At 44.8% G+C, this 26,716-nt stretch overlaps 1 protein-coding gene across 1 annotated transcript; it reads right to left on the reverse strand.

Annotated features, from left to right (window-relative positions):
- Positions 1-1,956: 1,956 nt before the first annotated feature.
- Positions 1,957-26,716, reverse strand: SLC36A2 (solute carrier family 36 member 2). The gene is made up of 10 exons (XM_059174081.1): positions 26,460-26,716; positions 23,393-23,483; positions 22,753-22,841; positions 22,111-22,206; positions 18,683-18,767; positions 15,885-16,103; positions 14,439-14,537; positions 8,915-9,081; positions 6,574-6,743; positions 1,957-3,388 (listed from the first exon to the last, which is right to left on the reverse strand). Exons 1-10 carry the CDS (start codon positions 26,621-26,623, stop codon positions 3,117-3,119), a joined length of 1,452 nt encoding a protein of 483 aa, XP_059030064.1. The 5' UTR covers positions 26,624-26,716; the 3' UTR covers positions 1,957-3,116.

Consider the following 26,716-nt stretch of genomic DNA (forward strand, 5'->3'; position numbering starts at 1 on the left):
GAACATCTGGATGTGCTTCATTATTTGCACACCAACTTACTTTATCACCAACTTACTGTGTGATAAAAATAATTGTGTTACACATAACATAAAATTGATCCCCTTAACTAATTGTAAGTGCACAGTTCAGTAATGTTAAATAATCTCCAATGTCGTGCAACCAATCCCCAGCACCCTTTTCTTCTTGCAAAACTGTCCCCATTAAACTGCTGCCTGCTCCCCTCTCCAGCGCACCCCCACCAGTCTATGTTTCTAGGAATCAGACTACCCTAGGTACCTTATAAAGCCGGAATAATGCATTATTTGTCTTTTTGTGACTGGCTTATTTCACTGGACACATTTTCCTTCTTTTTCACTTTGGCCATCATCACTTGAGGTCCCTCTTGGGCCTCGTTGGTGCACAACTATGAGAGTCCTGAGCCCAACTATGTTTGTTACCAGCAACTTTCTTCCTATCTCTCAGCCTGTCTCCTTATCTGAAAATAAGGACAATGACAGTGGCAATCTCCTAGGGTTTTTATAAGGATTAAGTAAGATAATCCCCTGCAAAACACAGTTAACTGCTCACTGAGGGAAGGAAGAAAGGATTTTATATGATTCTTGATTCAAGAACAAGCTCCGAAAGTTAAATAATCAGTTGGGATGGGGAGGGGGTAGAGGGTGTGTGTGTGTGTGTAAACCAGTGCCAGACAAAAAGTTAATATCCTCACCACTCAAACACAATTCTAGCAATTGGCATTCTTTAGTGTTGCTGATATTACTAATAAGGCTCTCCAGCCCACATTTATGTTTTATTTCCAATTTTATTTTTATTATTTTTTTATTTTTTTAATTTACTTTTTCTTTCCAAAATTGAATGCTAGCCATATTAGTCTAAATGATAAGATTGACCTGAGCATCTTACACAGTAGGGGCTTGTCCCTGGACAGTGACTGTGACCATTTTTTAATAACCGAGGACACTCTTAAACTGAGCAAGACTGGTTGGGGCGATGATGGAATAAGGTGGGAGAGGCAAGCACAGAGAGAGGAAGAATGCTTTGCCATGGCTCTGAGCCCATCGGTGGAAGTGGTTTGGGTCTGCCGATGAAACACTGAAGTGCAGGGAGGGAAAGATCAGCCAGCTCTTTGGCCATGTGGGCTGTGGACCAGAGCATAGGCTATGAATGCCTTGCCTCCCAGCAGGTACCCTGCAGTCTATGGGACGTTGGTGCAGTCTGCTGGCCCCTCTCTTACCTGACTGAGCAGGGCTGGTGTGCATGAAGCACCTTCTTGAAGTCTAGCAGGTAGAAAACTCCTACAAAAGGAGTAGACCAGGATTTAGGAACTGGGGCAGACACTCTCCCTCAACATCTTCCTTAGCCTGTACAGGAAGGACCACGGCTGAAAATAAGCAGGAAAGGGCTTTTTCAAATATTCTCTTAAAATGGAGGTAGAAACAAACATGGGGCAAAATTATAGGAAGCCTGATGAGAAACTCTTTCTCTTGGGATGATAGATCTGCCTGTAATCTCCACCCAGTTATTTGGGGGCGCTTTCCTAATTTGAGAGATTTTACGGAGGAAGGAGAAAACGCTACCTGGAAGGTTGAGATGGTGTTTCAGGTTGACCAGCTCCTGCTACCAGCCAAGCTCAGAGATGAGAAAAGGCCCAGGACTGTCAAGGAAGCAGGTCGGAGGGAAGGAGGGCAAGAGTCAGTGTCAGGAAACTCAAGTTCTACTGGAAATCCAGGTCAATGGCGCCACCTGTGGAAAGTCATACTTAGGACTCTGGAGGAGTCAGTGTCCCTCTGCCCTCATGAGGATCAATGTTACCGGACTTAGTTGATTACCTGTAGTTCTTCCCCAGTGGATAGTGAACTAGGTTTTTGAGGGCAGGGATGCTTTTCTCATTGGTACAACGTCTTTCAAGTGAGTATCAGTTAGCTTTTGCTGCATAAAAACTCCCACACTTTATGGCTTAAAACCACATTTATTATTTCTCACAATTCTGTGGATCATCTGGACAAGCCTTATGATCTGGATCAGCCTGGTTGGGGCTGGGGGTAGTCTAGGAGGCTTCCCTCGTGTGTCTTGACATTGGCAGACAGGTTGATCTGAAGGATGGGTTCAACTGGGATGTTTCGCTTCTGCTCCATATGGCCTCTCATCCCTCAGTAGACTAGCTCAGTCTTCTTTACCTGATGGTCGTGGCTCCACAGCTCAGCGAGAAATGTGAGTCCGGATGCACAAGCAACCGACGTCCCATTGGCCCCAATAAGTCATGAGGGCAAGACCAGATTTGAGGGGTAGAGACAAAGATTTCACCTCTTGATAAGAGGAGCTGCAAAATCACATTGTCAGGAGGAATTTATGGCCATTTTTACAATCTACTCTAAGAACCTTGAACTGTGCTTGGCACACAGTAGGTAGAATGCTTGTTGCAAGAATTAAGCGGTGAATAATGTCAGATACTGCAATGGTATTGTCTGCTCCCCGCCCACCCCCCACCCCACTGGCACATTTACTCCTCCTATCTACTGTTGATATCTTCAAACTGGGCCAAAACTTTACCCAGTGCTTTAGAAAGTTTATTGCCCTTGACTTAAATATGATGGCTCCTTTCTGAGAGTTAAACAGTTCACATTGGACCTTTTTTCCCTATATATTTTGTCATAGGAGTTGTGTATAACTTGTTGGATTATAGGTTACTTCTCCTAGTCTATGTTCTTTGAATAGATCTGGAAAGGAGAAACCTTTTGTCTACCAGATCAGGGTCAGCCTCAGCCAGGGCATCTCTTTCTGCCAGTTGCTGTCACTTGGTTTCCCCCTGGTGGCCTCTTCTTGCACAGCGCCACTCAAGGTACAAAATCCACCTTGTGAATTGCCAAGTTGGATGAATCAGGAGCCTTCCATGGGAGACTCTTAACTTAAAGGGAAAGCTAGAGATGAAAAGAAAAGTAATAAAAACAAATTTGTATATTACCATCTAGACCCTGTAACTGGCGAGTCTTTGCTTGCTTCACCATGACTTGGCCCAGAAAAAAAATAATGAGGCAAAACAAAGATAAAGCATACAAAAGATATCCATGTCAGTAAAAGTCAGGTGCTGGTGGGTAAGGAGCAGTGAGTGCCATTCTCACTGAATAAAAATGGTGGAGTTGGAAAAGGGGAGGGGTTGTCCTGAAAGGATCAGCTCGTTCAGGGCCTGGTAGGTCCCCACCACAAAGCCCATGAGGCCCAGGATGCTGATCAGGGCGTCCTTGGCGATGGTGAGGGGGCTCATGCCCTCCGAGTAGTAGGTGTTGATCTCCAGGAGAGGCGGAATGATGAGGGCCAGCGCACTGCTGCTCACGGACCCCACCAGGGAGATGACCAGGTCCAGGCGGGGAATGAGGATGGCCAAGGTGCCTGTAGGAGATGATACGGGATACATGGATCTTTGGGACTTAGTCAAGCTTTCCAACCTTTTTTTTTTTTTTTTTTTTTTTTTTTAAGAATCCTTTTCTTAGGACATAAACCAGTTGTTTCTCATATTTAGTTGCATAAGGAAAATACTGGAAGTCCTATAATACTGCAACCTCATTCACAGGGGCTATGCATTAAAATTTTGGTGTATCTCCTATAATTTTTCCAAAATATGCGTTCATATTGTTGAGAAGAGAAATCTTCCCTCTGCCTACTTAGGTTTAAGGATGGGGCGGGGGGGGGGGGACAGCAGGGGCTGGGAATTTACTGACAGCAGACAAAATTAATAGAACAAAAGACAGAATTTGATTGGGGCTAGGGAGCCTTCAGAGGAGTTAGCTCCCAGAACAGCCCAAGACAGGGGATCACACGCCCATTTCATAAGTGGAAAGGAAGGGGCAGAAAGAGAATACGTAAGGACAAGTGGAAGTTAATTGATGGTTCAGATAGTTTATTTAGGGAATTACTCAGTCTGTGGTGATGGTTAGTCTCCTTTCTGGCCGAATTATTCAGGCTGTACCTTGTCAGAAGGTCCTGCTTAATGCAGCAAAGGAAGTTCAGATAAAGATTTACTTTTCCCCTCCCTGTAGATGCTGTTTGTTCAAATGTTTTTAGCTTAAAATAATTTTAATGCCACTGAGATGCTCTTCAAATATCCACATTATTCAACAATGAGTAAAGGTCACCTGGGGGGTTCAAGTCAGTTGGTATCCAGCTCTTGGGTTTTGGCTAATGCTGCGGTCTCGGGATTGTGGGATCCAGCCTCACATCAGCCTCCCTGTTCAACAGGAATCTGCTTGTGCCTCTCCCTCTGATCCACCCCCACTCTCTCTCGCTCTCTCTCAAATAAATTAAATCTTATTTATTTATTTATTTATTTAAATATTTTATTTATTTGAAAACAGAGATCACAAGAAGGCACAGAAGCAGGCAGAGAGAGTGGGGAAGCAGACTCCCCACTGAGCAGAGAGCCCGATGCAATGCGGGGCTCGATCCCAGGACCGTGGGATCATGACCTGAGCTGAAGGCAGAGGCTTTAACCCAGTGAGCCACCCAGGCGCCCCAATCATTGTCTTTTTAAAAGAGATTTTATTTATGGGGCACCTGGGTGGCTCAGTGGGTTAAAGCCTCTGCCTTCAGCTCAGGTCATGATCCCAGGGTTCTGGATCGAGCCCCACGTCGGGCTCTCTGCTCCGCAGGGAGTCTGCTTCCTCCTCTCTCTCTCTGCCTGCCTCTCTGCCTACTTGTGATCTGTCTGTCAAATAAATAAATAAAATCTAAAAAAAAAAAAAAAGACAATGATTAAGCTCTTACTTAATAACATTAAATAACAATGTTGGAAACTGTCTCCTCTGCTTGGGACACATTAACATACAGAGGACACAAAAATTTTTTTTAAAAAGCTTTGGTAGAGCTAACGTTTTAATAATTAACACTATATGCACTTCTTGCAAATGACTAGAACATGAAATTATAGGAGAAATGGGTCTTCAGCTGTAATAAGTTTGCGGGATCTCATTAAAAGAATGTCTTCTCCAGGTTTTACATATATGTCAGAAAATAACAACAAACACCAGAAGCTAAAGATTTTGAAATTATCTATTTTTTAGTGAGATGTTTTATAGGCCTGGGTTCCACATCTTTTTATTTGACTTGTTGGAAGACTTTCACCAAGAAAGCTCAGAAACCTCTCCCAGGCTTCCCGAGGAGGAGGAGGAGGAGGAGGAGTGTAGTGTATCAGAATCAAAACAGGTCTGAAAGGCAGGATTCTGGCTTCTCTTGTTTGGCCTTGGGTTAGGTCCCTACTTCCTCCTCAATTTGTTCCCTCCCCTGCAAAATGGCGATAAATGCTACCTATCCTTTTAGATGTTATGGTTCACACTGCAATTGGTGTTCAAATTTTAAACTCATTTATATGCCCCAGAATAATTGAGTTGATACAAAGCACCGAGTTAATATTAAGTACTGTAACATAATATAACTCAGAAAAGTTATCTGTATTATTACTTCAATTTATTTCCTCAGTTGTCTAGATTGGGGCAATGCATGCAGAAGGCTTCAGGAATTACTATCTTCATATTTAGGACAAATGCCTCGATCTCTCCAGAGTCACTAAGGCTCTGAATGGCAGTATCCCTGCTTACTGGGGTAAACTGGGAACAAATCATTTCAAAGAAAGAAAACTGGCGTCCACGGAACTGCATTGGTTGGTCTAGTGAAGCAAGAAGCAAGAAATTCCCTGAAGAGGATTCTTAGAATTGCAATTAAAAGGAGCTTTAGGGACAGCTGGGGAAAGCCACGCTCCATACAGGAATCTCTATCATCTCCATCACCCCTGCTGAAACACTCATCGACGTGGGGCGGGTGCCCTGGATCACGGGGCCTGGGGCATAAGGAGGACTGCGAGGGGGTGAGCAGGGCCAGCTGAAGCCCAGGGGGCAAGTCCTGCTCGCTGCTGCCAGTGGAGAATGTGATCCTCGGCTTGCCGAACCGTTTTAATTGTTCCCCCAACAAAACGTTAGAAATCTGGATTTGTATGTGAGATCTTGGACATTTTAAATGTCGGCACAAGTTTATACAACACTCAGAGGTTTAAAACCCACTTCTGCTGTTAGATTAGACTCACTGGCCACTGACCTGTCAGGTGAAGGGTGCTGACTCCAGACTTAGCTGATGTGGATTCAAATCCAATTCTGGCACTTCCTGGCCAATTACTTATGGCTCTCTGCTTCAGTTTTCTCATTTGTAAAGTAAAGTTTATCATAGTTTATCTACCTCATTAGAGTTCCTGCAGGGCCGAACAAAATACTATGAAATTTGGCCTAAAAAATGTGTACCTACAGTGGCTGGTATGCGGTATGTATTTAATAAATATCAGGTCTTATCGTTAAGATTATTGTTCAGACTCCTGTGTCACTGGACACCTGTGAATCCGACTAATTAGGTACAGAGGAGAATCAGGTTGTCCCCGAGGCTTACATGAGTTACTACTCGTGAAGCTTTAGTGCAGTCCTTGAGATACAATTAGTGCTCAATCATCACTGGTTATCAGGACTACGCTTCTCCACCTGGCAGATTCCTGACAGCCTCAGGAAAAAGAGCAACATTTTGCCTGGCTTTCTACTCACCTGTCAGACAGACCATGGCGACGCGGATAGAAAAGTCCAGGGGCAGTGCCCAGCGCTTTGCCACTTGGGAGGTGGCAAAGGGGATGATGATTTCTGCAGGGACGTAGAACTGCAAGGCATAGGTACACAGGATCCCAATGATATACAGCAGCTTCACCGACTGGTACAGCCTGCGGGACAAACCAGAGCAACGCCCTCTGAGGCCACCACATTCAGGTACCCGGCCTCCTTGGAATATTTTTTTTTTTTTTAAAGATTTTATTTATTTATTTGACAGAGAGAGATCGCAAGTAGACAGAGAGGCAGGCAGAGAGAGAGAGAGAAGCAGACTCCCTGCTGAGCAGAGAGCCCGATGCGGGACTCGATCCCAGGACCCTGAGATCATGACCTGAGCCGAAGGCAGCGGCTTAATCCACTGAGCCACCCAGGCGCCCCCCTCCTTGGAATATTAACCTCTGACTGTGGGATCGTCCCTTGGGCTCCAGGTTCCTTGTCTGAAAACGGTGGGCAGGGGACTTCCCAGAGCCAAGTCATGGCAGAGCATGCGGGGAAAACAGAGTGAAATGTGACAGATTTGAATGCGACAGAGGGTCATCTCTAAAGAGAGAATCTTGAGCATGGCTACGTGTAACATCTTCATAAACCACTTATCACTTGATGGTCAGTTTTAGATTTGAGAAACTAGAGGCTCAGGCCTGCTGCCTTGCCCAAGGAGACACAAGTGGTAAGTAGTGAAGACCAAAAAGCTGGGTCTAAAGCACGTCCATTTCTTGTGATCTAATGTCAGTCCTTAGCAATTCTCTGGATTCCTCCAAAGCCCTTGGCACAGACCAGGCCCTCAGCTCATGCTTCTAGTAGGTTGAGAGAGCTCAGTCCTGAGGGGAAGAAGCAGGTCTACAATCAGGGATGCATGGGGGATGGGAGGTAAAAGGAGAGACATTCCTCGCAGGCCTTGGGCTAGGAGCAGAGACAGGGTGTGATGGCGCGAAGGGGGGCGGAGTTTTACAGAAGCCTTTTTTGACCTCTGGAGAAAGGACTTTTTCCTTTATTCCACTAAGGTCTCACATGCTCAGTAAACCCGTGTGTATGTGGGGAACATTTCCTTAGGAAGATTAACTGCCACATTCCTGAGTTTCTTGCTCTCTGATTTTCTTGCTTCCTGAGTCCTGCTCCCTGAAACACCACTTTACTCCATTTCCAACTGTCCCATCTTTTGAGGTGTACTGCACGCCAGCTTAATCCTCATGGCACCTCTGCTTTATAGATGAAGACACAGAGGGTCAGAGAGGTTCGCTAAATCATCCATGACCACAACTGAGGCGGTGGTGCAGCGAGGACGTGGGCCCATGAGTGACAGGGTTGTCCTTGTCTGGCTGGAGTTGTCTTGTTGCACAAAAAGATCCTCATTCTGATGGATTTCTTTCCTCAAAAGTCCCCAAAGCCCCTTTGTTACTCTGGAGGCCTCCTGGATCTGTTCTATTTGTGTATATACACCATCGCTCCCCCACTGTCCATGGATCATGAGCTGGGGAAGGTAGTGAAAATCAAGATCATAGTCTACTCAGCCAGCACCCACCATGCCCGTGAGTGCCTAGATCGGTATCTGCACCTAACTGGCAGGCAGTAAATGCTTCATGAATGATAATTTATCAGCTTGGGGAAGGAGCCCTATTTAGGTAAATTAAACCTCCAAGTGACCCCTAAAAAGACAGACATCCTGTAATTAATGACACGCCTCAGTGTGGGAGACAGTGTTGCATGATGCAATACGGGGCCATGTGTCTATTTAGATATGGTACTGCTGAAGTCTGGGTCCGCTAACCATTGCATGAATTGGGTGCATTTGGACATAGTGCATTTTTCCGGTGGTTTTCCCAAGCTGGTTCTCGTCTTACTACTTGTTTTACTACTTTTTCATCTTATCTACTCTAACTTGGAGGATGTGCACCCTTGGCTTTAGCAAAGCAAGGCTTATTGCCAAGACCTTAGGAAATGTAATCGGAGATGAGTGTTGCCACCCACCAACTCCTCTCTCTGCCTCTTGTTCTCCCTGAGGGCCCCTTCCTTCTCTCCTTAGGCAACCAAAAACTGTCACTTCTCTCTCCTAAATCAAGTCCTTCTTCATACTAAACCATCAAGGCCTCACTCAACATGGCAGGCTATGGAAGGAAGAGCTCCCTGGACAAAGAAACCAGAGCCAGGGTTCTATTGACAGTTCTGTTTCTCACTGTGGAGGCCCTCTAAACCTCAGTTTGCCATCTGTGAAGGGGAGTAGGGGGCAGTCACCCACACATTCCTACCCGGCCCTCAGTCCCCACCACCTGGAGGCCTGTGAAGTTACCAGCAGTTGGGTAGGTTAAGGGTTACGCTGGCCTTGATGTCATCTCCAAACCGCAGGTAGCCCAGAGAGCCAATGCCGATGTACAGGGAAGTGACGATGGACATTCCCAGAGACAGGATGGCTGGGAAGCGGCGGGCATCCTTCATCTTGTTTTCCAGGGGCAGAACCTACAGAAGGATCATAGGGGAAAGAGAGAGAAGGATACAGAGGAACATGAACAAAAGAAAGGCATGCCACTTCTGGGTTATCACAAAAGAACTGGAAGCAGGGACTTGATTAGCTATCTGTACAACTATCTTCATAGCAGCATCGTTTACCATAGCCAAAAGGCAGAAGCAACCCAAGTGTCCACTGATAGATAAATGGAGAAGCAAAGATGGTATATACATACAGTAGATACGGTGCGGCCTTAAAAGAGGAGGGAGTTGGGGTAAGTTGGAAGGGGAGGTGAATCATGAGAGACTATGGACTCTGAAAAACAATCTGAGGGGTTTGAAGTGGCGGGGGTGTGGGAGGTTGGGGTACCAGGTGGTGGGTATTATAGAGGGCACGGATTGCATGGAGCATTGGGTGTGGTGAAAAAATAATGAATACTGTTTTTCTGAAAATAAATAAATTGAAAAAAAAAAAAAAGAGAAGGCACTTCTGACTCATGCCATAACATGGATAAACCTTGAGACCATGACGCTGAGTGAAATAAGCCAGTCACAAAATGACACATACTGCCCGATCCCATTTCCGGAGGTGTCTGAAGTTGTCATATTCAGAGAGCCAAGAAGTAGCATGGTGGTTTCCAGGGCCTCATGGAAGGGCAAATGAACAGTCACTGTTCAGTGGGTACAGAGTTCCAGTCATGCAAGGCCAAAAGATGGATGGCATTGATGGCTGCACAATGTCGTGAATGTACTTAACGTGACTGAACTGCATGCTTAAAAATGGTTAAGATGGTAAATTTTATGTTTGGTATATTTTACCACAATAAATGAGAAAAAAAAGGAAGTAAGGAAGGAAGGGTTGCTGTCACAAGATGAGCTCTGCACCTTCAGAGCTGGGAGGGGCCTTCTTCAGGTTGTGCAGACCAAGGAGCTCAGCCCCTGAGGCAGCCAGATCTGGCCAGCAGAAGCATTTTGTTTGGCCAGCATAGCCTTTTAGACAATTGAAGGTGAATGTCTTTGGGCACACCATTCTTGCCCTTTTAACCAGGCCCATCTCTCCTCCTCACATGGACATAGTATCTGGTTTCTTCACTCACATTGCCTTCTAAAGGCATCTGAGTTTGAGACTTGCAATTCTAGTGCATTCGCTGCTCTCTGTTCAGATGGGAAGGCTGCGACTCCGGTTACACAGCGGACTGTGGCAGAGCTGGGACTGGAGGTTCCTGGTTCCCTAGCAGGACACTTCCCTACACACCCTGTTCTTGGGATCCTCCTTCTCCAGATGCATTCCTGGCTCTGAGAGATCCAAGCTGAGACAGACTGCCTGGAGCCTGCTGGACATCCCAAGGTCACTTCTGTTTTTGGAACCAACCTTCTGGCCTCTCATCCCATAAATTCCTCCTTTGGTTTCTATCGGCTGATGGCCCTCCTCCACCTTGTCCTCCTTGATCAGGCCATGGACTCAAGCACACCTTGCATGCAGCATTAGGCTGATCTGTGCCTCGGTTTCTTTATCTGAAAACTAACCTACTGGAATTTTTGGGATTTATATGAGCACCACAATGGCATACACTAATGGCTTAGTAAATGTCAACCGTTCTTATTTTTTAATACTGGGAAGACTACATCTCTATGAAGACGGTACTTGTATAATTCTTATTTTACAGGTGAGGAAAACAAGACTGCCCCAAGATTAAGTAACTTGCTCTAAGTTACTCAGCTTGAAAGTTGCAGAGTGAGGCTGCAGACTAGGGCTGCCTTCGGAAGTTCAAGTACTTGCTTCTCCCCAATCTCTAGCATTGTATTTATTACTCAGTAGGACCTGGGCATCTACTCCCCTGTACTGTTAACTCCTTTTTTGTCCTATAGGCAACTCAACCCCATACAAATGGAAAACACTTGAGGGGAATGCCAGGTCAAAGTCATCACTGTGCCTTTCCACTTCCTCCCAGATTGAGGGAAGGCTCCTAGTAGCAGCCAGTGCTCAGGAAAACGTCTGGGGAAATCACACGGAGAGTGAATGATCCAACCTGAGCTTTCCCACCCTGCCATAAATTTTCACTGCATAAATTCTCCAGGCTAAAAATTACCTTTTTTACTCAGTAGCTGGCTTTGTCCTTCTCTCCTCCCACAATCAATCAGATTGATAAATGGCCATTTACATAAAGTGCTAAGGTCCCTGGACTGGGAGTAAGGAACCCCTGGATTTAGCCACAGCTGCAGCTGTTCCCAATTTGAATCTGGCTCAAGTCCTTTTCCCCTTTAGGCCTCAGTCCCTTCTGAAAAATTTGGAGACTAGGCTAGAAGATTTTTAGACCTAATGTGAACTCTGATACTAATCATCATTAGCACATAGTAGGTGTTCAATACTTACTGAACAATTACTACCATCATTTCGTGGGGAATTCGAGTTCAGAGAATAACCCATGGCCAAAGTAAGATTCCAGGATATTCTGCTTCCAAAGGCATTTGCTCAACTACTGCACTCTGCTTTTTGCGATAAGTCTCCAGAATTCTAAATATAAAGTGCTTCCACTTCCATTAGGATGATGTAGGCAGGGGTGCCTGGGTGGCTCAGTGGGTTAAGCCGCTGCCTTCGGCTCGGGTCATGATCTCAGGGTCCTGGGATCGAGCCCCGCATCGGGCTCTCTGCTCAGCGGGGAGCCTGCTTCCTCCTCTCTCTCTCTGCCTGCCTCTCTGTCTACTTGTGATCTCTCTCTGTCAAAATAAATAAATAAAATCTTTAAAAAAAAAAAAAAGAGGATGGTGTAGGCACCTTCCACCATAGCTCTTTTTCTGATTAAAACTAAAAGTCCTGGGCAGAATACATAAAACAACTATCCATGGACTCTGAAAAGGATATGACAGCACATGGTTTGATCAAAACCAGTAAAAATGACCATTATGGTACTGGGCTTCTTGGTATTTTTTCTTCCTGTATCTCCCAATTTAGACTCAAGAGGACCTCAAATCCTAGAATCCTATGTAGTGGATGGAAACAGAAAAAAGTTCAAGAGAAACCCTCTTTCTGGCCAGAAGACATAGAACAGAGGCCCCTGGGGGACAGACACTATGGAGGGGGCCCCTACTTTTTTGTTTCCTTTTTTGCTCTCAAGATCACACTCCCAAGGCAAGTCCCAGTCACAAAGTAGCATCCTGGTGTATCAGTGACTCTGGTGGTCACACAGGCACTTAAATATCTGACACAAATTTTTCTCTTTGAGCAAAAGAACTAGTAGGAAAGGGGGCTTTGGGAGTCCAGAGAATGTGGGGAATAAATCAGATCTGCTATATGATTTATAAGCTCCAATGCAAAAAGACTTTTCATTTGCAGGGCTTTTTGTTCAAAAATCAAGAATTTCAAGATGATGAAAGCAGAGCAATAAAAACCATTGTAGGATCCTTCCAAAGACAGGTCCCTAAGTGATTGCATAGGTTGCATGTCTATGAAATAGTCCCTGGGAGGAATTGCTGCTCATTCATTCACTCATTTACTCATTTAAGTTTTTCCCTCTGTCTTTCAGTGCTTAATCCCAGTCAGACTCAGTCACAGGATGTGCATAGCACTACAGGGAGGCTATAACTTTGGCTTTCTAGCCAGAGAACCAGAAAAAGAAGCGCCTGGAAGCTGGTGACTATGCAAGAAAACATGGGTAGGAGGATGCTGGAGAAAGTGATCCCTTAAATCTGTAAGTGAAGTCCTGGGCTCTGCCCGAAGTTGTGAATGTGTGGGAGTGATGTGAAGTATCAAAACATTGTTCAAAGAAATGAAAGAAGACCCAAATAAATGGATTCAAAGACAATACTGTTAAGGTTTTTACAAAGATATAAAGGCAGTTCAATGGAAAACAGACAGTCTTTTCTACAGATGATGCTGGAACAACTGGGTATTCTGTTAAAAAAAAAATAACGTCAACATACAAGCAACTTTATCAAAAATTAACTCAGAATGGATCATAGATCTAAATGTACAATGAAAACCATAAAATACTTAGAAGAAAATATAGGAGAAAATCTTTGTGAACTTGGTTTAGGCAAAATGTTTTTAGATAAAACCCTGAAAGCAGGATCCATAAAATGAAAATTTTGATGTACTGGACTTCATCAGATTTAAAATTTTGCTCTATGAAAGGCACTGTTAAGAGAATGAAAAGAGAAGTTACAGACTGCAGAAAATATTTGCAATTATATCCAATAAAGGACTTGGATTTGTAATATATAAAGAATTCTTAAAACTCAAAAGCTCCATTTTTTAAAAAGTTTGCAAAAGATTGGAACAGATACTGGCCTGAAGAGGATATATAGAGGACAAGCCCACAAAATGAAACTCAAGATCATTGGTCATTAATAAAATGCAAATTAAATAGCAATCAAACATGACTATGAACCCATTAGAATGGCAAAAGAAAAAAAAATGCTGACAGGACTATAAGAACTAGCAAGGACGCAGAGCAGCTGGAATGCTCAACCATGTCGGTGGGAAAGCCAAATGGTACAGCCGTTATGAAAACCTGTGTGGTAGTTTGTTATAAAGTTAAACCATATTCATTAATATGTGACTAGCAAACCTACTGCTAGAGAAAAGTTATCTTCACATAAAATCCTGTGCATAAATGCTTGCTTATAGCAGCATTACGCATAGTTGTCAAAAACTAGAAACAACCTAACTGTTCTTCAGCAGGTGAACTCATAAACAAATCATGGTGATGTCTATACAGCGGCAGCTCAGCAATAGAAAGCAGGGAGTTACTGACGCATGCAACAACCCAGGTGATCTTACGTGCAGTCTCAAAGGTTAAGTACTGCGTGATGTCAGGTATAGGACTTTCTGGAAAAGAGAGAACAACAGAGACAGAAAACAGAAAGTGGTTGCCAGGGGTTAGTGGGAGGTGAGGAGCTGACTACAATGGGATGGCATGAGGAAGTTTCCAGTGGTGAGGGAGCTGTTCTGTGTCCTGATTGTGGCACATCTGTGACTCTATGCATTTCCCAAACTTACAGAAATGTACACACTCCCCCCACCAAAGTGAATTGTAGCAATGCAAATTAAAAGTAAACAAAATTACATACACAGCACTACCCTTCAAGTGTGGAAACGTAAACTATATAATAATCCATTGTAAATATACAGTACTTCCCAGCTTTAAAACTGCTTTTGTTTGTTTCATTGGATCCTGTAAATTATCTACCTCTATTTGTCTTGAGTTTAAAAGATTAGGAAACACATGTTGGTTGGAAGATAAATGTTTAATAGATGTATTGGGACAAGAGGTTACTTTCTCCTGTGTGCACACAGAAACCCAGAAACTGAGAGTTCCCAGCTTTTGTTCAGAGGGCCACCCAAAGGATTATCCCAATTCAAAGCTTACCACACCAATGCTTTCAAATGAAAAAATAGCTGTTCCAAAAAAGAGAGGGTAGGTCTTCCAACTTGCTACCAGCGGCAACTGGCTGGGGTCTGGAATTTCCTACAGGAGAGAGAAGTGTAGTAAGACCTTAACTCTCAAAGCATGTTTTGGTTCATTTAAAAGGGGGAGTACTCTGAGAGTAGACCTAAATTTAAAAAAAAAAAAAAAAAAAAAGGAATGTCAAGGAATTGGAAAACTTCAAAAGGAAGTAGGCATCAAAGTTGATTTTAACACGTACACCACCAGATAGAGGACAGAAGCATTGAGGTATTGTCGAAGTACTGAAGGGTCAATACCTCATGGGGGGAGTACGGTTACCAGAATCCTCCAAAAGAAAATTTAATGCACCACAGGCTGGTACCAGCCTGCAGTGTCCATGGACACTAGGAATGTACCAGTGGTTACAGCTGACAGAAACTGCTGTGACTATAGTTAGTGATATTCTCAGGAGTCCACAGTAATTAGTCAGAAGTGAAAGTCCCCTTTTCTTCAATGAGTAATAAATTAAAGGGAAAGAAAATGTGTGGAATAAATATGTCACGCACCCTTTGACCTGAATGGGACAATTATTACAGAGCCATTTCTCTAACTGGGCAACTTCAAGAATGGTCCAAAAATGAATTGAAGGTAGCTATCTTGTTAGGAAATCCAATTTTGTAGAATTTATTGATGTTGCCTTAAGGAAGATAGGACCTATTTGTAGTTATCCTAAAATATGACTAATTTGGTTTTTTTTTTTTTTAAATTCCATGGACGAGATAACTTTTTCTTGAGACTTCTGAAAGATAAGTCTTTCAGATTTATCCAGATATCTGGATGACATGAGAGATAGGCTAAGAGCCTTCTGGGCTTAAATTTCTATGTAGTCTTTTCTAGTAAATGGAGGGAAAATCAATATCTACAACTCAACCTTGAAGGCTTTGTAATTTGCATTGTGATGGATTTGCTTGTGGTCTTCTGAGACCATGCCTCTGTGACTAAGTATTATTTTTTTTCTCTTGAGTTCCTGTGGGTAATTTTGGTACCTGTAATGGTAGCCTAGAGGATGTAAGACCATAGGTGATTCGCTAAATTCCAGCTTTAGTAGGAGATCATGCTTTTCATTTGCCTTTTGCTGCTATCCAACCATTATAGGAATGGTCTGTGGTTCACCAATCAAGATGTATCCCTTGAAAAGCAAAATTTTTTTCAAAGACCAGAGTTCAACAAGGATTAGAATAGCAACATAAAAGAGGACCTATCCAGAAGAATGAGATTGCACAGAGACATCTTCGTGGAAAGAATGGTACAATGGTATGAGACTCAAGAGTAAGGTTCATGCCTATCCTCAGGGTTGGCCTTAGGTAGGTATCAGTCTATTATATCAATAATAAAGCTCTGCCCACTGGAGGAGTCAGGTCCACTAACCTGGACAATATACTGGGTGATAATGATCAAGCTGACCAGCATGCTGATGTTGGCCAACATGGAGAAGATGGTCAAGACCCTGAGATTCCGGATGAGGACCAGCAGCACCAGGAAGGGCAGGAAGGAGAGCATGTAGAGTCGAGAGTCCATGGTGGGAGTCAGAATCACTGTCTCATTGTAATGGCAGCTATTGGTGGTCCCATTAACGGCTTCCACTATCTGAGGAAGGAACGGGAAGAGGAAAGAGGGAAGAGTCAATACATCTACTGGCCACATGATTAGCTTAGTGCCTGGCCCATAACCAAACTCCTTCACACAAAACAAGTCTCACATGCCAGGGCCTCACAATGAGTTAGAGTTTCCTTTGCTTAAAACAAAAATAACCCATCACTTACTGTTTCTTAATCAGAGTAATACTGGCATTTGAGTGAGAGAATTACTCCTTGTGAGGACTGGACCATTATCTGCAGGACATTTAGCATCCACCCAGTAAAAGCTATTTCCATCCCCCAATCATTGTGACAAACAAGAAACACCCCCTCTGCACACAGTACAAACACCACCCTGAAGTCCGGGGATATAGGGGGAGGAGAGGGTTGGTACTACCCTAGTTTAGAATCAGCCTGACTTAATGGGTACCGTCTTACTGTGCAAGCAATATTGCAGAGCATTGCAGAACAATTAGGGACTAGAATTAGGCAAGAAGGAGATGTAAAAACAATGGTGATCTCAGTACACATTGGTAGCCAAAGTGATGTCTAGGAATATATTCATCTATGCATTTTCTACACCATATCACAAATTACATGTATTATACTCATCTTTTTTTTTTTTTTTTTTTTTTTTTTTTTACAAGACCACAATCACAGCATATGCTCTTATTTTGAAATCTCCTTTTCACTTAAGAACACACAAACATGGTTACTTAAATGAACCATTAAGTCTTGTTTTTTTCCAATTCCTCACTTTCTGGTTCCTTTCAATAGGAAAAGTACTAGAAACATTAGCAGGCATTCATGGCCCCCATCATGGGCCCCATTCCCAAAGTCCACACCTTCCTACAACCAATTTTATGGCCTCTCCTGAGCAGGGCTGTACATTCCTGCCTCCAGGTATTCACTCCCCCCTCCCTCACTGCTGCCCCTACTCCTCAAACCTGTCCTTCAACACCCTGCTTGGTGGAACCTCTGTAAAGGAGCCTTCCCTTGTTGCAATGGTCTTTCCTGCCCCCGCATATTTTTGCCCCTTAAGTTCACCGTGAAGCGGCCCTGTCTTCAGAGGATTGTTGGTGGTGTCCTGACCCAGCACCAAAATATATTGAGAGCTAGCTTGTTTGGTTTAGAATGCATCCTATGTAGCCTGCAAACTCTTGGAGAGAATGCTTGCCTTGTCTCTAGACAGATGATAACGTTCGGCTGATAGCAAACTGATTTCCAAGTGGCAGTCTGGCGACATGTTTTAAGAGCCTTCAAACAACCAAACTATTTGATCCAGTAATTTTACTTTAAGGAATATATACCAAAGAAATAAAGGGGTGTACAAAACCTTCCACAGATTATAGCAGAAAAACAAAGGGAAACAAATAAAATATCCAACAAGAGAAGACTACATCCTGGCCAGTCTGTGTGATGAAATATTATGAAATTGGTAAAAATTACATTAAAAAAACATAAGGACAAAAAAATGTGAGCACATTACAAAATGCTAACTAGTTAATACTAACTTAAAACAATAACCACGAGTGGTTGAATTAATAATTTTCTTTCTTTTTTCTTCCTTCTTCCCCTTCTTCTTACTTTTTTATTTTATTTTATTTTTTTAAGTAGACTCAATGCCCAGCATGGAGTCCAACAGAGAGCTTGAACTCACGACCCTGAGAGGAAGGCATGAGCTGAGATGAAGAGTCAGATGTTTATGCAACTGAGCCACCCAGTCGCCCCAATTTTCTTTCACTTTGAAAAGTAATATAGCAGTGTTCAAGAACTTGAGCTCTGATGTTGAAAGGCCTGGATTTTTAATCTCGGCTTTGTGGTCTTCTACACATTATAGAGTTTATAGTTTCAGTTTTCTCATCAACAAAATGGGAATAACCACAGTACCTACCGTGATAAGGCCCTAGAGAGAACTAAATGGGGGAAAGCAGACATAATACTTCCTGTTTCTGACATAGAATAGCAGCTAACTTTGAATGCATGCTATTTTTTTCCTTCTAATTTCTTTACATTTCTAAATTTCTGATATTGCAATAAACAAACAAAAAGAGCCCTAGAGAATAATTTCTTTTTTAATAATTTCTTTTTTAAACTCACTGATTGACTAAGGATAGCCTTTGTTACTACCCACCATATTTTGCTTAAATTGCTACAAGATAACTTCTGGGCTAGATCAAAACAACTTCCTGGAGACAACAACTGTTAAACCAGAGGTTAAGCAACTAAAGGTGGATAAAGATGGTCCAAAGATGAGGGATCATCCAAAAAGAGCCGGATCAGTCTCAGGAGAGTTAGGGATGATCAAGCTCCAAGGCAGGGCAACTGACAAAATTCTAGGTTTGTACCAGCTCAGTGTTAGAGACCGGCTTTGAGAACAGGCCCAAGATACTGGAAAGATTAAACACTTGCAGAACAGATCAGTGAACCGGGGAAATCTGGATTCCTTCATAACATCTAGTTTAACTTCCTTTGTTGTACTCCTGAGGACATTAGGAGCCCAAAAGAAGAAGCCACATTTGCTAACACCTCACAGAGGACCCCCTCCCCCACATCCTTTCCCCTTCCACCTTCTCTGGAACACTCTACCTGTTTTAAATTATCAGCCAGAAACACAATGTACACACAGCAGAAACCCAGCTGGGTGACTATAAGGAAGAAGCTCACCATATTCCTGGAAGAGAGGAGAAAGAAAACATGTTATAAAAGAAGAGTTGGTCTGTCGTTTCTAGTTCCGTCCCCAGGGGTTGGTGACCTGGTACCAGCACCCTCACTTCTGCTAGTGCAGTCAACAATGGGCTCTAAGAAGGGAGGTAACAATCATTCCTTATTATTTTTAAAAAAAAAAAGTGTGTCTCAACCACCCTCACACTCCCAGCTCAGCAAGTGGGGAAATTCTTCATAGTTGGGAGCCTCCCCCAGCACCTGGCTCTGGCATTCCTCATAATTGATGCTAATTGATGTATAGAAACAAGCACACCATTTTTATTAGCTATCATTAACATGGAAATTTTTTCTACCATGCGCCAGACGCCATATTAGGCTCTGAGGGAAACACAAATAACACATGGTCCCCTGACTGAGTGGTTCATAGATCAGTGACCAAAAAAGAATCGGCACTCAGGACCACGGTGAAAAGGACAGTTTGTCCTAATTATAGAGCAGATAGCCTTCATGGAAAAACCAATACCTGAGCAGGAGTCCCTTGGGAAGGGGAAGAAAGAGAGAAATTTTTTAAAAAGACTGAGGAGGAGAGGTGGAGAGGAAGGAGTGAGGAAAGCACTTCAGCAGAGGGAGAAGGTAGATTTCTCTGGTTGTGGGGAATCCACTGGAGGGGCTAGACTCAAGATAGGTAGACTGTGTAGCAGATTCTTATAATAACAGAGGTGTCCAGCAGCCTGGACAAAGACATGGTTATTAGGAGGAGAGAAAGCAATTTAAGAGGTACTAGGGAGCTAGAACTTACAGAACTTGGTGACCACTAACCTCTGGCAGAAAGGGAAATGTTCAGAGTTTCCTGACAGGCTTTGGCTAGGACAATGAAATGAACTGGAAAGAAGGAACAGGTTTCGGGGGAAGAGGAAGAAGTGACACATTCAGTATCTGAATTGTTGAGCCTAAGGCTCCTACAGTTTAGGAGATGACTACATATGAGGGTCCTGAACTATTGATTTGTCAGTAATGGATAAAGCCCTAAGAAGGCAGGTCAGTTTTGGGGAGTGCACAGAGGGAGGAGGTGAGAAGCCGGTGTCCCAAACCCTAGAGAACACCAGGAGCCTGTAATGAAAGCCAAGGGCTGGCCAGAAACGTAAGTGGGAAACTAGGGGTGAGGGAAGGGTTTAATAGCAGCCAAGGGAGGAGAAAACATCTGAAGAAGAGAATGTTTAATTGTACCCACACTGTTGAGAGGTTCTCTAAGTTGAAGAAGGGGCAACAAGGAGGTGGTTTAGAACGTAGGCAGGAAGAACTTCAACAGAAGTCTCAGGACAGAAAAGCCAGGTGACCCATGGAAGGGGTGTGAACCAGATGGATGGAAGTAAAGTCAGAATGTGAGATGTTCTTTCACGGAGCTAAGTGTGAGCTTCAGTCTTGATGGTGCCCATGCTGCTCATCATTGTAGACCCACTGTCACAACCCATCTGGACACACCGCAGGTACTCAACAGCTCTCTGTTGAATACGCAGCTGCTGAATAGGAGATTGGGTGGTGGCTACAGGACGGTGTGAGGTCCAGGAAACTTTATGAGTTTATTTCACTATTTTTTAAGATGGAGACACGTGAATGCATTTAAATGTTGATTGGAAGAGCCCATAGATCCAAAGAGAAGTTCAAGTTATAGGAGAGGAGGTAATTAGGGGACCCAGGTCCCTAAGGAGAGCAGGAAGAGCTGCTTTATATGTCCAACGATGGGTAGAAGGATTTGAGGGGTAAGTGACAGACAGAGCCTCTTCTTGGGTCACACACTGGAAAAATTCTGGTCATCATCCCAAAGCCTTCTGAGTCTGCTCAGAGGCTGAATGTATTGTCAGGATGTGAACAGGCTTTGGGCCAAGAGCGGTGCCAGGGCCACCATGCATTGCAGACTACATTTCGTGAGAGAGTGCAGAGCAGGGCTGGAATGTTTTAGAGTATCATAATTCAAGAGAGACTTTGACCTAGATGGTACTCAGAAAAGAGCATGTGGACAGAGTGGGCACAGGCCTGAAAACAAAGACAAAAGAGCAGATTTAGTCCCAAGTACCGAGAAAGGAGGGGGTTGATTGTTCTGTGTCAGTCCCGAAAGCAAAAGGTGGGAGTTGCTGGAGGAGGACATCAGCTTAGCAAAGGGTGCTTAACGTGTTTGTTTGTTTTTAACACTTTTCTTCTTACTATAAATTCTCTCCCTAAGGGATGTCTTCTGCGCCTTGGCTTCATGGCTGATGGCTTCAGTTCTGTATGTCCTACATGAAGACAGGTTAAAAATGTACATATCCCTGCCCGTTTGACATCTAAAACCCAACTTGTCTAAACTTAAAGTCATCAGAAATCCGAGTCAACCTTGACTTTCCTTTTTTCCACAGTCCTGGGATCCAAAGCATAACCCAAATTCACTTTTCTCTATCCCCACTGCTACCAGCTTGGTCACAGCTGTTATTGTTATCTCCTCGGACGTTGCCAATAGCCCCCTCATGGATCTGACCTGTTGCTCACTTACAATGTATTCTCCTAACAGAAGCCAGACAGATGTTTAAACAACGCAAATGTGATACTTGCCTGATTAAAACCTTCCAGTGGCTTCTTTGGGGTATTAAAGAAAAGAACAAAAACCTTTAAAAAGGGGGTCTACAATGTAGAGTTTGCTTGGAACCCTGGATCCTTCTTCAGCCTCATCTCATTGACTCTGCCCTCAAGCTCCCTTTGTTCTGTACCTTGAAACTGTCACACATTCCATCTAGCTTCAGACCTTCACTGAAAGAGCTCTGCTCTTTCATCTTCCGGGAAGGCAATCCAGGCTCCTGCCCACTTCAACTTAGGTATTTGCTTATTCTTAAGAATTCCTTCCTTCAGGGCTCATCTCAACTGTTCCCTCCTAGGAAACCCACATGAGCCCACACACATTGCCTTATCTGCTCAGTAACAACTAGTATTTCCTTCCTTCATCACACTCATCCTAGTGGTTATGAAGTGATTGTCTCCTAACCTGTGTGATGCTCGTCTTTCCTACTGGATAATGGGTTCTGTGGTAGCAAAGCCTGTTTGCCTTGCTCCCCACAGTATTTCCAGGGCCTGGTACATAGTCCAACAGGATAAACATAGTTTAATAAAGAAGTGAATAATACTAAAGCTGAAAAAAAAAAAAAGGAAAGTATACAAGGTGGGGTCCTAGATCAGGAAGATTTCCAGTGAACCCCTTCCATGTGGAAAGCCCAACATTCTGTGCCACGTGAGCCAGCTTTCCAGGGAAGAAGGCATCTCTGACAGCCATATTTCCTCCTCCTCTAGGTCACTCCACTTCAGGCAGAGCAAGAACAAGGTACCTTCCCCAGTGGGCATGGGTCCGGAGCCAGGCGCTGGGGCTGGCTTCCAGTCCGTGCATCACCGTGTCACCATAGTCCATGAAGGGCTTGTTAAGCCTGTAGGAGAAAGTGCATATAGAGTTAGCAAGAGGGTGTTTAACCTCAGATCCTGTATTAAAAGGTCTTCAGACACACAGGAAGGCAGGACCCAGCTGGAGGAGAAAGAACACTGGGGGCAGAGACCTAAGTTCTAGTTCAGACTTAGACACCTGGCAGTATTTCCTGGGTGGCTTGTTTTCCTTACCTGTCAAGCGGGTGGTTCCTCCAGAACCAGGGTAATAAAGCACACCTCATGTGGGTATAGCAGTTTTCCTATCCAGGGTCGCAATGGATTCTCATCACAATTCTGAGGCAGGGCTAGGCATGGATTGTTTATGCCCAATTTACAGAGGAGCCAAGCAGATAATCCCAGTGGCCTGACTGAGATCACCTAATGAGTCACGTGGCAGAGCCTCACCTTAGGTCCGTGTCCCAAATGCTTTTCTCTTTTTCTTAGCCTTGTTAGAAGAAAGAAGTAAACTCTTGTTTTATGTAGGATGTTTCTGGGACATCCCTGAGAACCCAGGACCAAAGCAATTGATATGAGGATGCTGTTTTCCTTACCTGTGGCAGAAGTGCTGGGCACACCTGACCAGGATGTGCATGCAGTGGCAGGCAGTGAAGCCCATGGCCAGCAAACTGAGCGGACCCATCTGAGGGAAGGGGGAGCCAAGGGAAAAGGGAGGAGAGAAGGGAGTGGATTTAGGAAAAACTTTGCAAAGACGGATTTGGTAGCGCGGATACCATTTGGCACTCAAGGAACTTTCTAGAAAACTGGTTTGGAAGTCCTTTTTGGCAGCAATAACGGTGCTTTCAAATATAATCTCAAGTAGTACTCCAATAAAGTACATAAAGCAATTACAATGGGACTCAGGATTCTGACCCTTAGTGACCTCAGAGGTGTCTATGTGTCCTAGTGCTACATAAAGCACAATCAGAAAACTCGTCATCGTCCAACTCCTGCATTCTCCAAGGGAGAAAACTGAGCCCCAAAGAAGGGACAAATGACTCACCAGGGCCACTCCAATTCGTGACAGAGCCAGAACTCAAACGCTGGCTGATGTCTAGACTCCGGGTCTGGACCAAGCTGCCTCCGAGAAAGACTGCTTCTTGCATCCCATTATAAAGTCTGAGAGCCTCTCCTCCCACTTACTTCCCCTTCCAACCCTGTCATGCTGGCCCTACCTGCAGCACCCCGTCTTACCAGGATGCCTGCATTCTTCACAGCCAGCGGTAGTCCCAGGATCCCTGTACCCATGTTGCCTTTCACCAGGTGAACCAAGGTCTGGAAGGCTCTAAAGGAGAGGAAAGAGACATGAGGGTGTAGGTGTGTGAAGGTGAGGAGGTCCAACAGGCATTCCCTCATGACATGCCAACACCTGAGTTCAGCTGGAGAGGTGGGCTCCTGGCCATCTCTCTGTCCCCATGGCCTTGATTGGCACCTTTGGGTCTCCTATAGGGTGACCAACCATCTCAGTTTGCCTGTCATGGATTTAGCAGTTAACACTCAACATATGCCATGATAATATTTACTATATATCAGGTACTATGCTAAGTACTTAACCCGTATTACCACATTTAATTCTCTTGTCAAGCCTAGGAAGTACATTATTGCCCTTATTTTGCTGCTGAGGAAACTGAGGCATAGAGATTTTTTTTAATGATATGTCCAGAGACACACGGGGGGAGTCAGGATTTGAACTCAGAAATGCCTCCGCATCCCTGTTCTTCACCCCGCTTCCACTGGACCACCTCCCGGAAATAGGCCCAGAGAGACACATAAAAGGAAAAATCCTATTTTGTAATGACAGAAATGGAAGCTCAGAAAGGGGATGGCCCAAGGTCATAAAACTAGTAGCTGACACAGGATTGAACTCAGAGAAAAGGGAAAAGGGCCAGCAGCAAAGAGACTTCATGGTGACTTCTGAATTAAAGAGGCCCCCAGATGGGGTCTGTTGAGATAAGGTCATTTGAGGATTGGGCTCCAGAGGAATTTTTTTGGCCTCAGGCCAAGACCTCAAACTGGGGAAAGGCATGTCTCCTTCCACCCCAATCAAAAAAAAATAAAATAAAAAAATAAAAACTCCGATCCCCTCTTTAAGACAGATGGGAAAGTGGTCTGAAGGGCATCTGTAAGGATAAGTTCCAGGGAGGTACGCTCTGTGTTGACGAATTACGGAACAACCTGTCACTATACCTCTTTGTACCTGGACCAGGTGGGACCAAGCTGAGTGTTGGGTTTACATCCACAACTTCAGAAACATTGGAAATTCCCTGGAAGAGGTTTTCAGAAAAGACACTATAAAGGGCACCAGAGGTATTCTGGAAGGAGCCTGGTCTCTAAGGTTGAATGAACGAGGGATTAAATTCCAAGGCCACTACTTACTTAACTAGCTGTGTCATCTTGGCCAACAGGTTTACTTTGCTGAGCCTCTGTAAACGTTGGGAGGAATGATATTTTGAAAGAATTGCCCCAACCACCCTTATCTTTGTGTTAATCCCTAGAACCTCTGGCTTTCTCAGCATCTGCCCAAGGATTTGTTACGGGTTAAAGAGAACAATTGAGGGAGAATGTGGGCGGAGAGTGCTGTGCTCTTCTCTCCCTCTGTGGGTGTCAGCATCGCTGACCCAGCGCTCATGCCCTACGGCCCTCCAATAATGGGCTTGTTTTGCAACAGGGAAAGGGTCAACAGGTCGCTTTAGAAATTTCTAACCAAAGGACTTAAGAAATCAGAATTTAACTTTGGGCCCCGCAGCTGACTTGGGAACTTAGGGTGGTGAGCTGGGCAGAGCGCTGGGCTGGGAGGCAGGGCACTGGTGGTCTAGCCCCAAGTCCTTTGGTGACCTTGGCCTTGCAAGGTATTCATAGCAGCCAGCTTTTAAGGGTGCTGTGTTTGGGGGCTTTATGTGCAAGTCACCTTTGCAGCCCTCCTGGGAGGAGTGAACTGTCATTTCACAGAGGAGAAACTGGGGCAGAGAGTTCTGTCTCTTGCTTGAGCTGGTTAGCAGCTAAGTGGGCATCTGAAACCACGTGAGCTGACCTGAGTTCCGCACTTGCCCGACTTGTTTCTCTTCTGCTCCAAACCATGAGGGCCCCTCTAGTTCTCTCATGCTTTACTGTCTTTGATCCTCAAGTAGCTGAAATTGCCACCAAACCACATAGTCAGTTTAGGACACAAGAGCTGGTGGGTTCCCCCAAGGCCTCTGATTGAGAAATATCCCTGCTCTGCTGTGGATGGCCCAAGGCCTAGAGAGTTCATTCTCAGTGTCAGGAATTCACAGCCCCCAGGATTAGCCCCTGGGGGCAAATGAACCCTATTGGTGCTCTAGACCTAACAATGGAAGGGGGTTTCACCTGCCCTTCTGGTAACTTCTCCTAGCTTGCTGCACACCCCTCCCAACAGACGTGATTCCCACAGGCGGTCTCTTTAAATTCGCACTGTCACCCCTTTACCCCTGTTTTGCATATGGAGGACTCTAGGCTGGGGGAAGGGAAGGTACAGAATCACTAGTTGAGCGCAGCTGCAGCTGTTCTTTCTACTGTACCAGTGCTGTCAACATTTTCTTCTTAAAGCAGCAGCACTCTCCAGCAGGCCAACCACCCACATTTCCTAAGGGGACTAGCCACTAGGCTTGGGCGGTGGAGGCGGTGATTGCTGAGCCCCATAGTGTCTCTCCCCCTCCGAAACTCCTTCTGCAGACCCTTCCTGGTCATGGTTTGCAAGCCTCCCCAACCCCCACACACACCACAGGGAGGTAGAAGAAAGTCTTCCACATCCTGTGCTTTCAATGTCCTCACCACTGAAACATGGGCCAAAGTAGAAGTCGGAATGACTGGAGGAAGGAGTCAGACAGGAGTCGATGCCTGGTTGTCAGTGAGGCCGCGGTTTTAAGGATAGAACTCAACTCCTTGGAGAAAGTTAGGGATTCTGTCAATGGTCAGGACTGACCGGGAGCAAAGCTGACTTAGGGCCAGCACTGGATTCTAGGGCCCATCCTACCAATGACCCAGTGCATGGCCGGCGGTAACTGGGACTTAGTGTCCCCACCCTATGGAGTGTGGGACCATGAGAGCCTAGGGCTTTCTGAGTCCCTGCTCCTGCCCCTGTAACCTCTCACCTTGACTCAGTCTCTGCCTGCACTTTTTTTGACCTTGGTTTTCCCATCTGCATAATGGGCTGGGCGTCAGACACAGCTGCACTAGGATTTTTGTCAATGCAAGCTTGCAGGCTCAGAGGCAGAAATGGGAGGTGGCAGAAAAAAGCACTCACGTTATACCCTTGGTCTTCTTTAAGCCTGGTGACTCGGAAGGATGTCCATCCCAGAAACTGGAGTCCTTGCTCTGTAGCTTCTTGGCGCTTTTGGGAGGGGACCTGAGGTCCAGTTTGAGGTCAACAGTGCCCTGGGGACCCCCGGCACTCTTTGTCACAGGCATGATTGCTTCCGAGAGAGGGCTCTGGGTGGGGAGGAGGTCTGCTCCGCAAGCAGGAAGGTGTCTGTCAGGTGCAAACCCCAGCTCAGCGGCTGT

Source organism: Mustela lutreola, chromosome 5 (assembly GCF_030435805.1).
Source record: "Mustela lutreola isolate mMusLut2 chromosome 5, mMusLut2.pri, whole genome shotgun sequence".
NCBI lineage: Eukaryota > Metazoa > Chordata > Mammalia > Carnivora > Mustelidae > Mustela > Mustela lutreola.

Coding starts and splice junctions, on each gene's coding strand:
- SLC36A2 (XM_059174081.1), bottom strand. CDS start 26,623: ATGCCTGTGACAAAGAGTGCCGGGGGTCCCCAGGGCACTGTTGACCTC. Junction 9,082..14,438: donor CATTTGAAAGCATTGGTGTG/GTAAGCTTTGAA, acceptor ATCCTTCTGTAG/GTTCTGCCCCTGGAAAACAA. Junction 3,389..6,573: donor CGCCATGGTCTGTCTGACAG/GTGAGTAGAAAG, acceptor CATCTCCTACAG/GCACCTTGGCCATCCTCATT.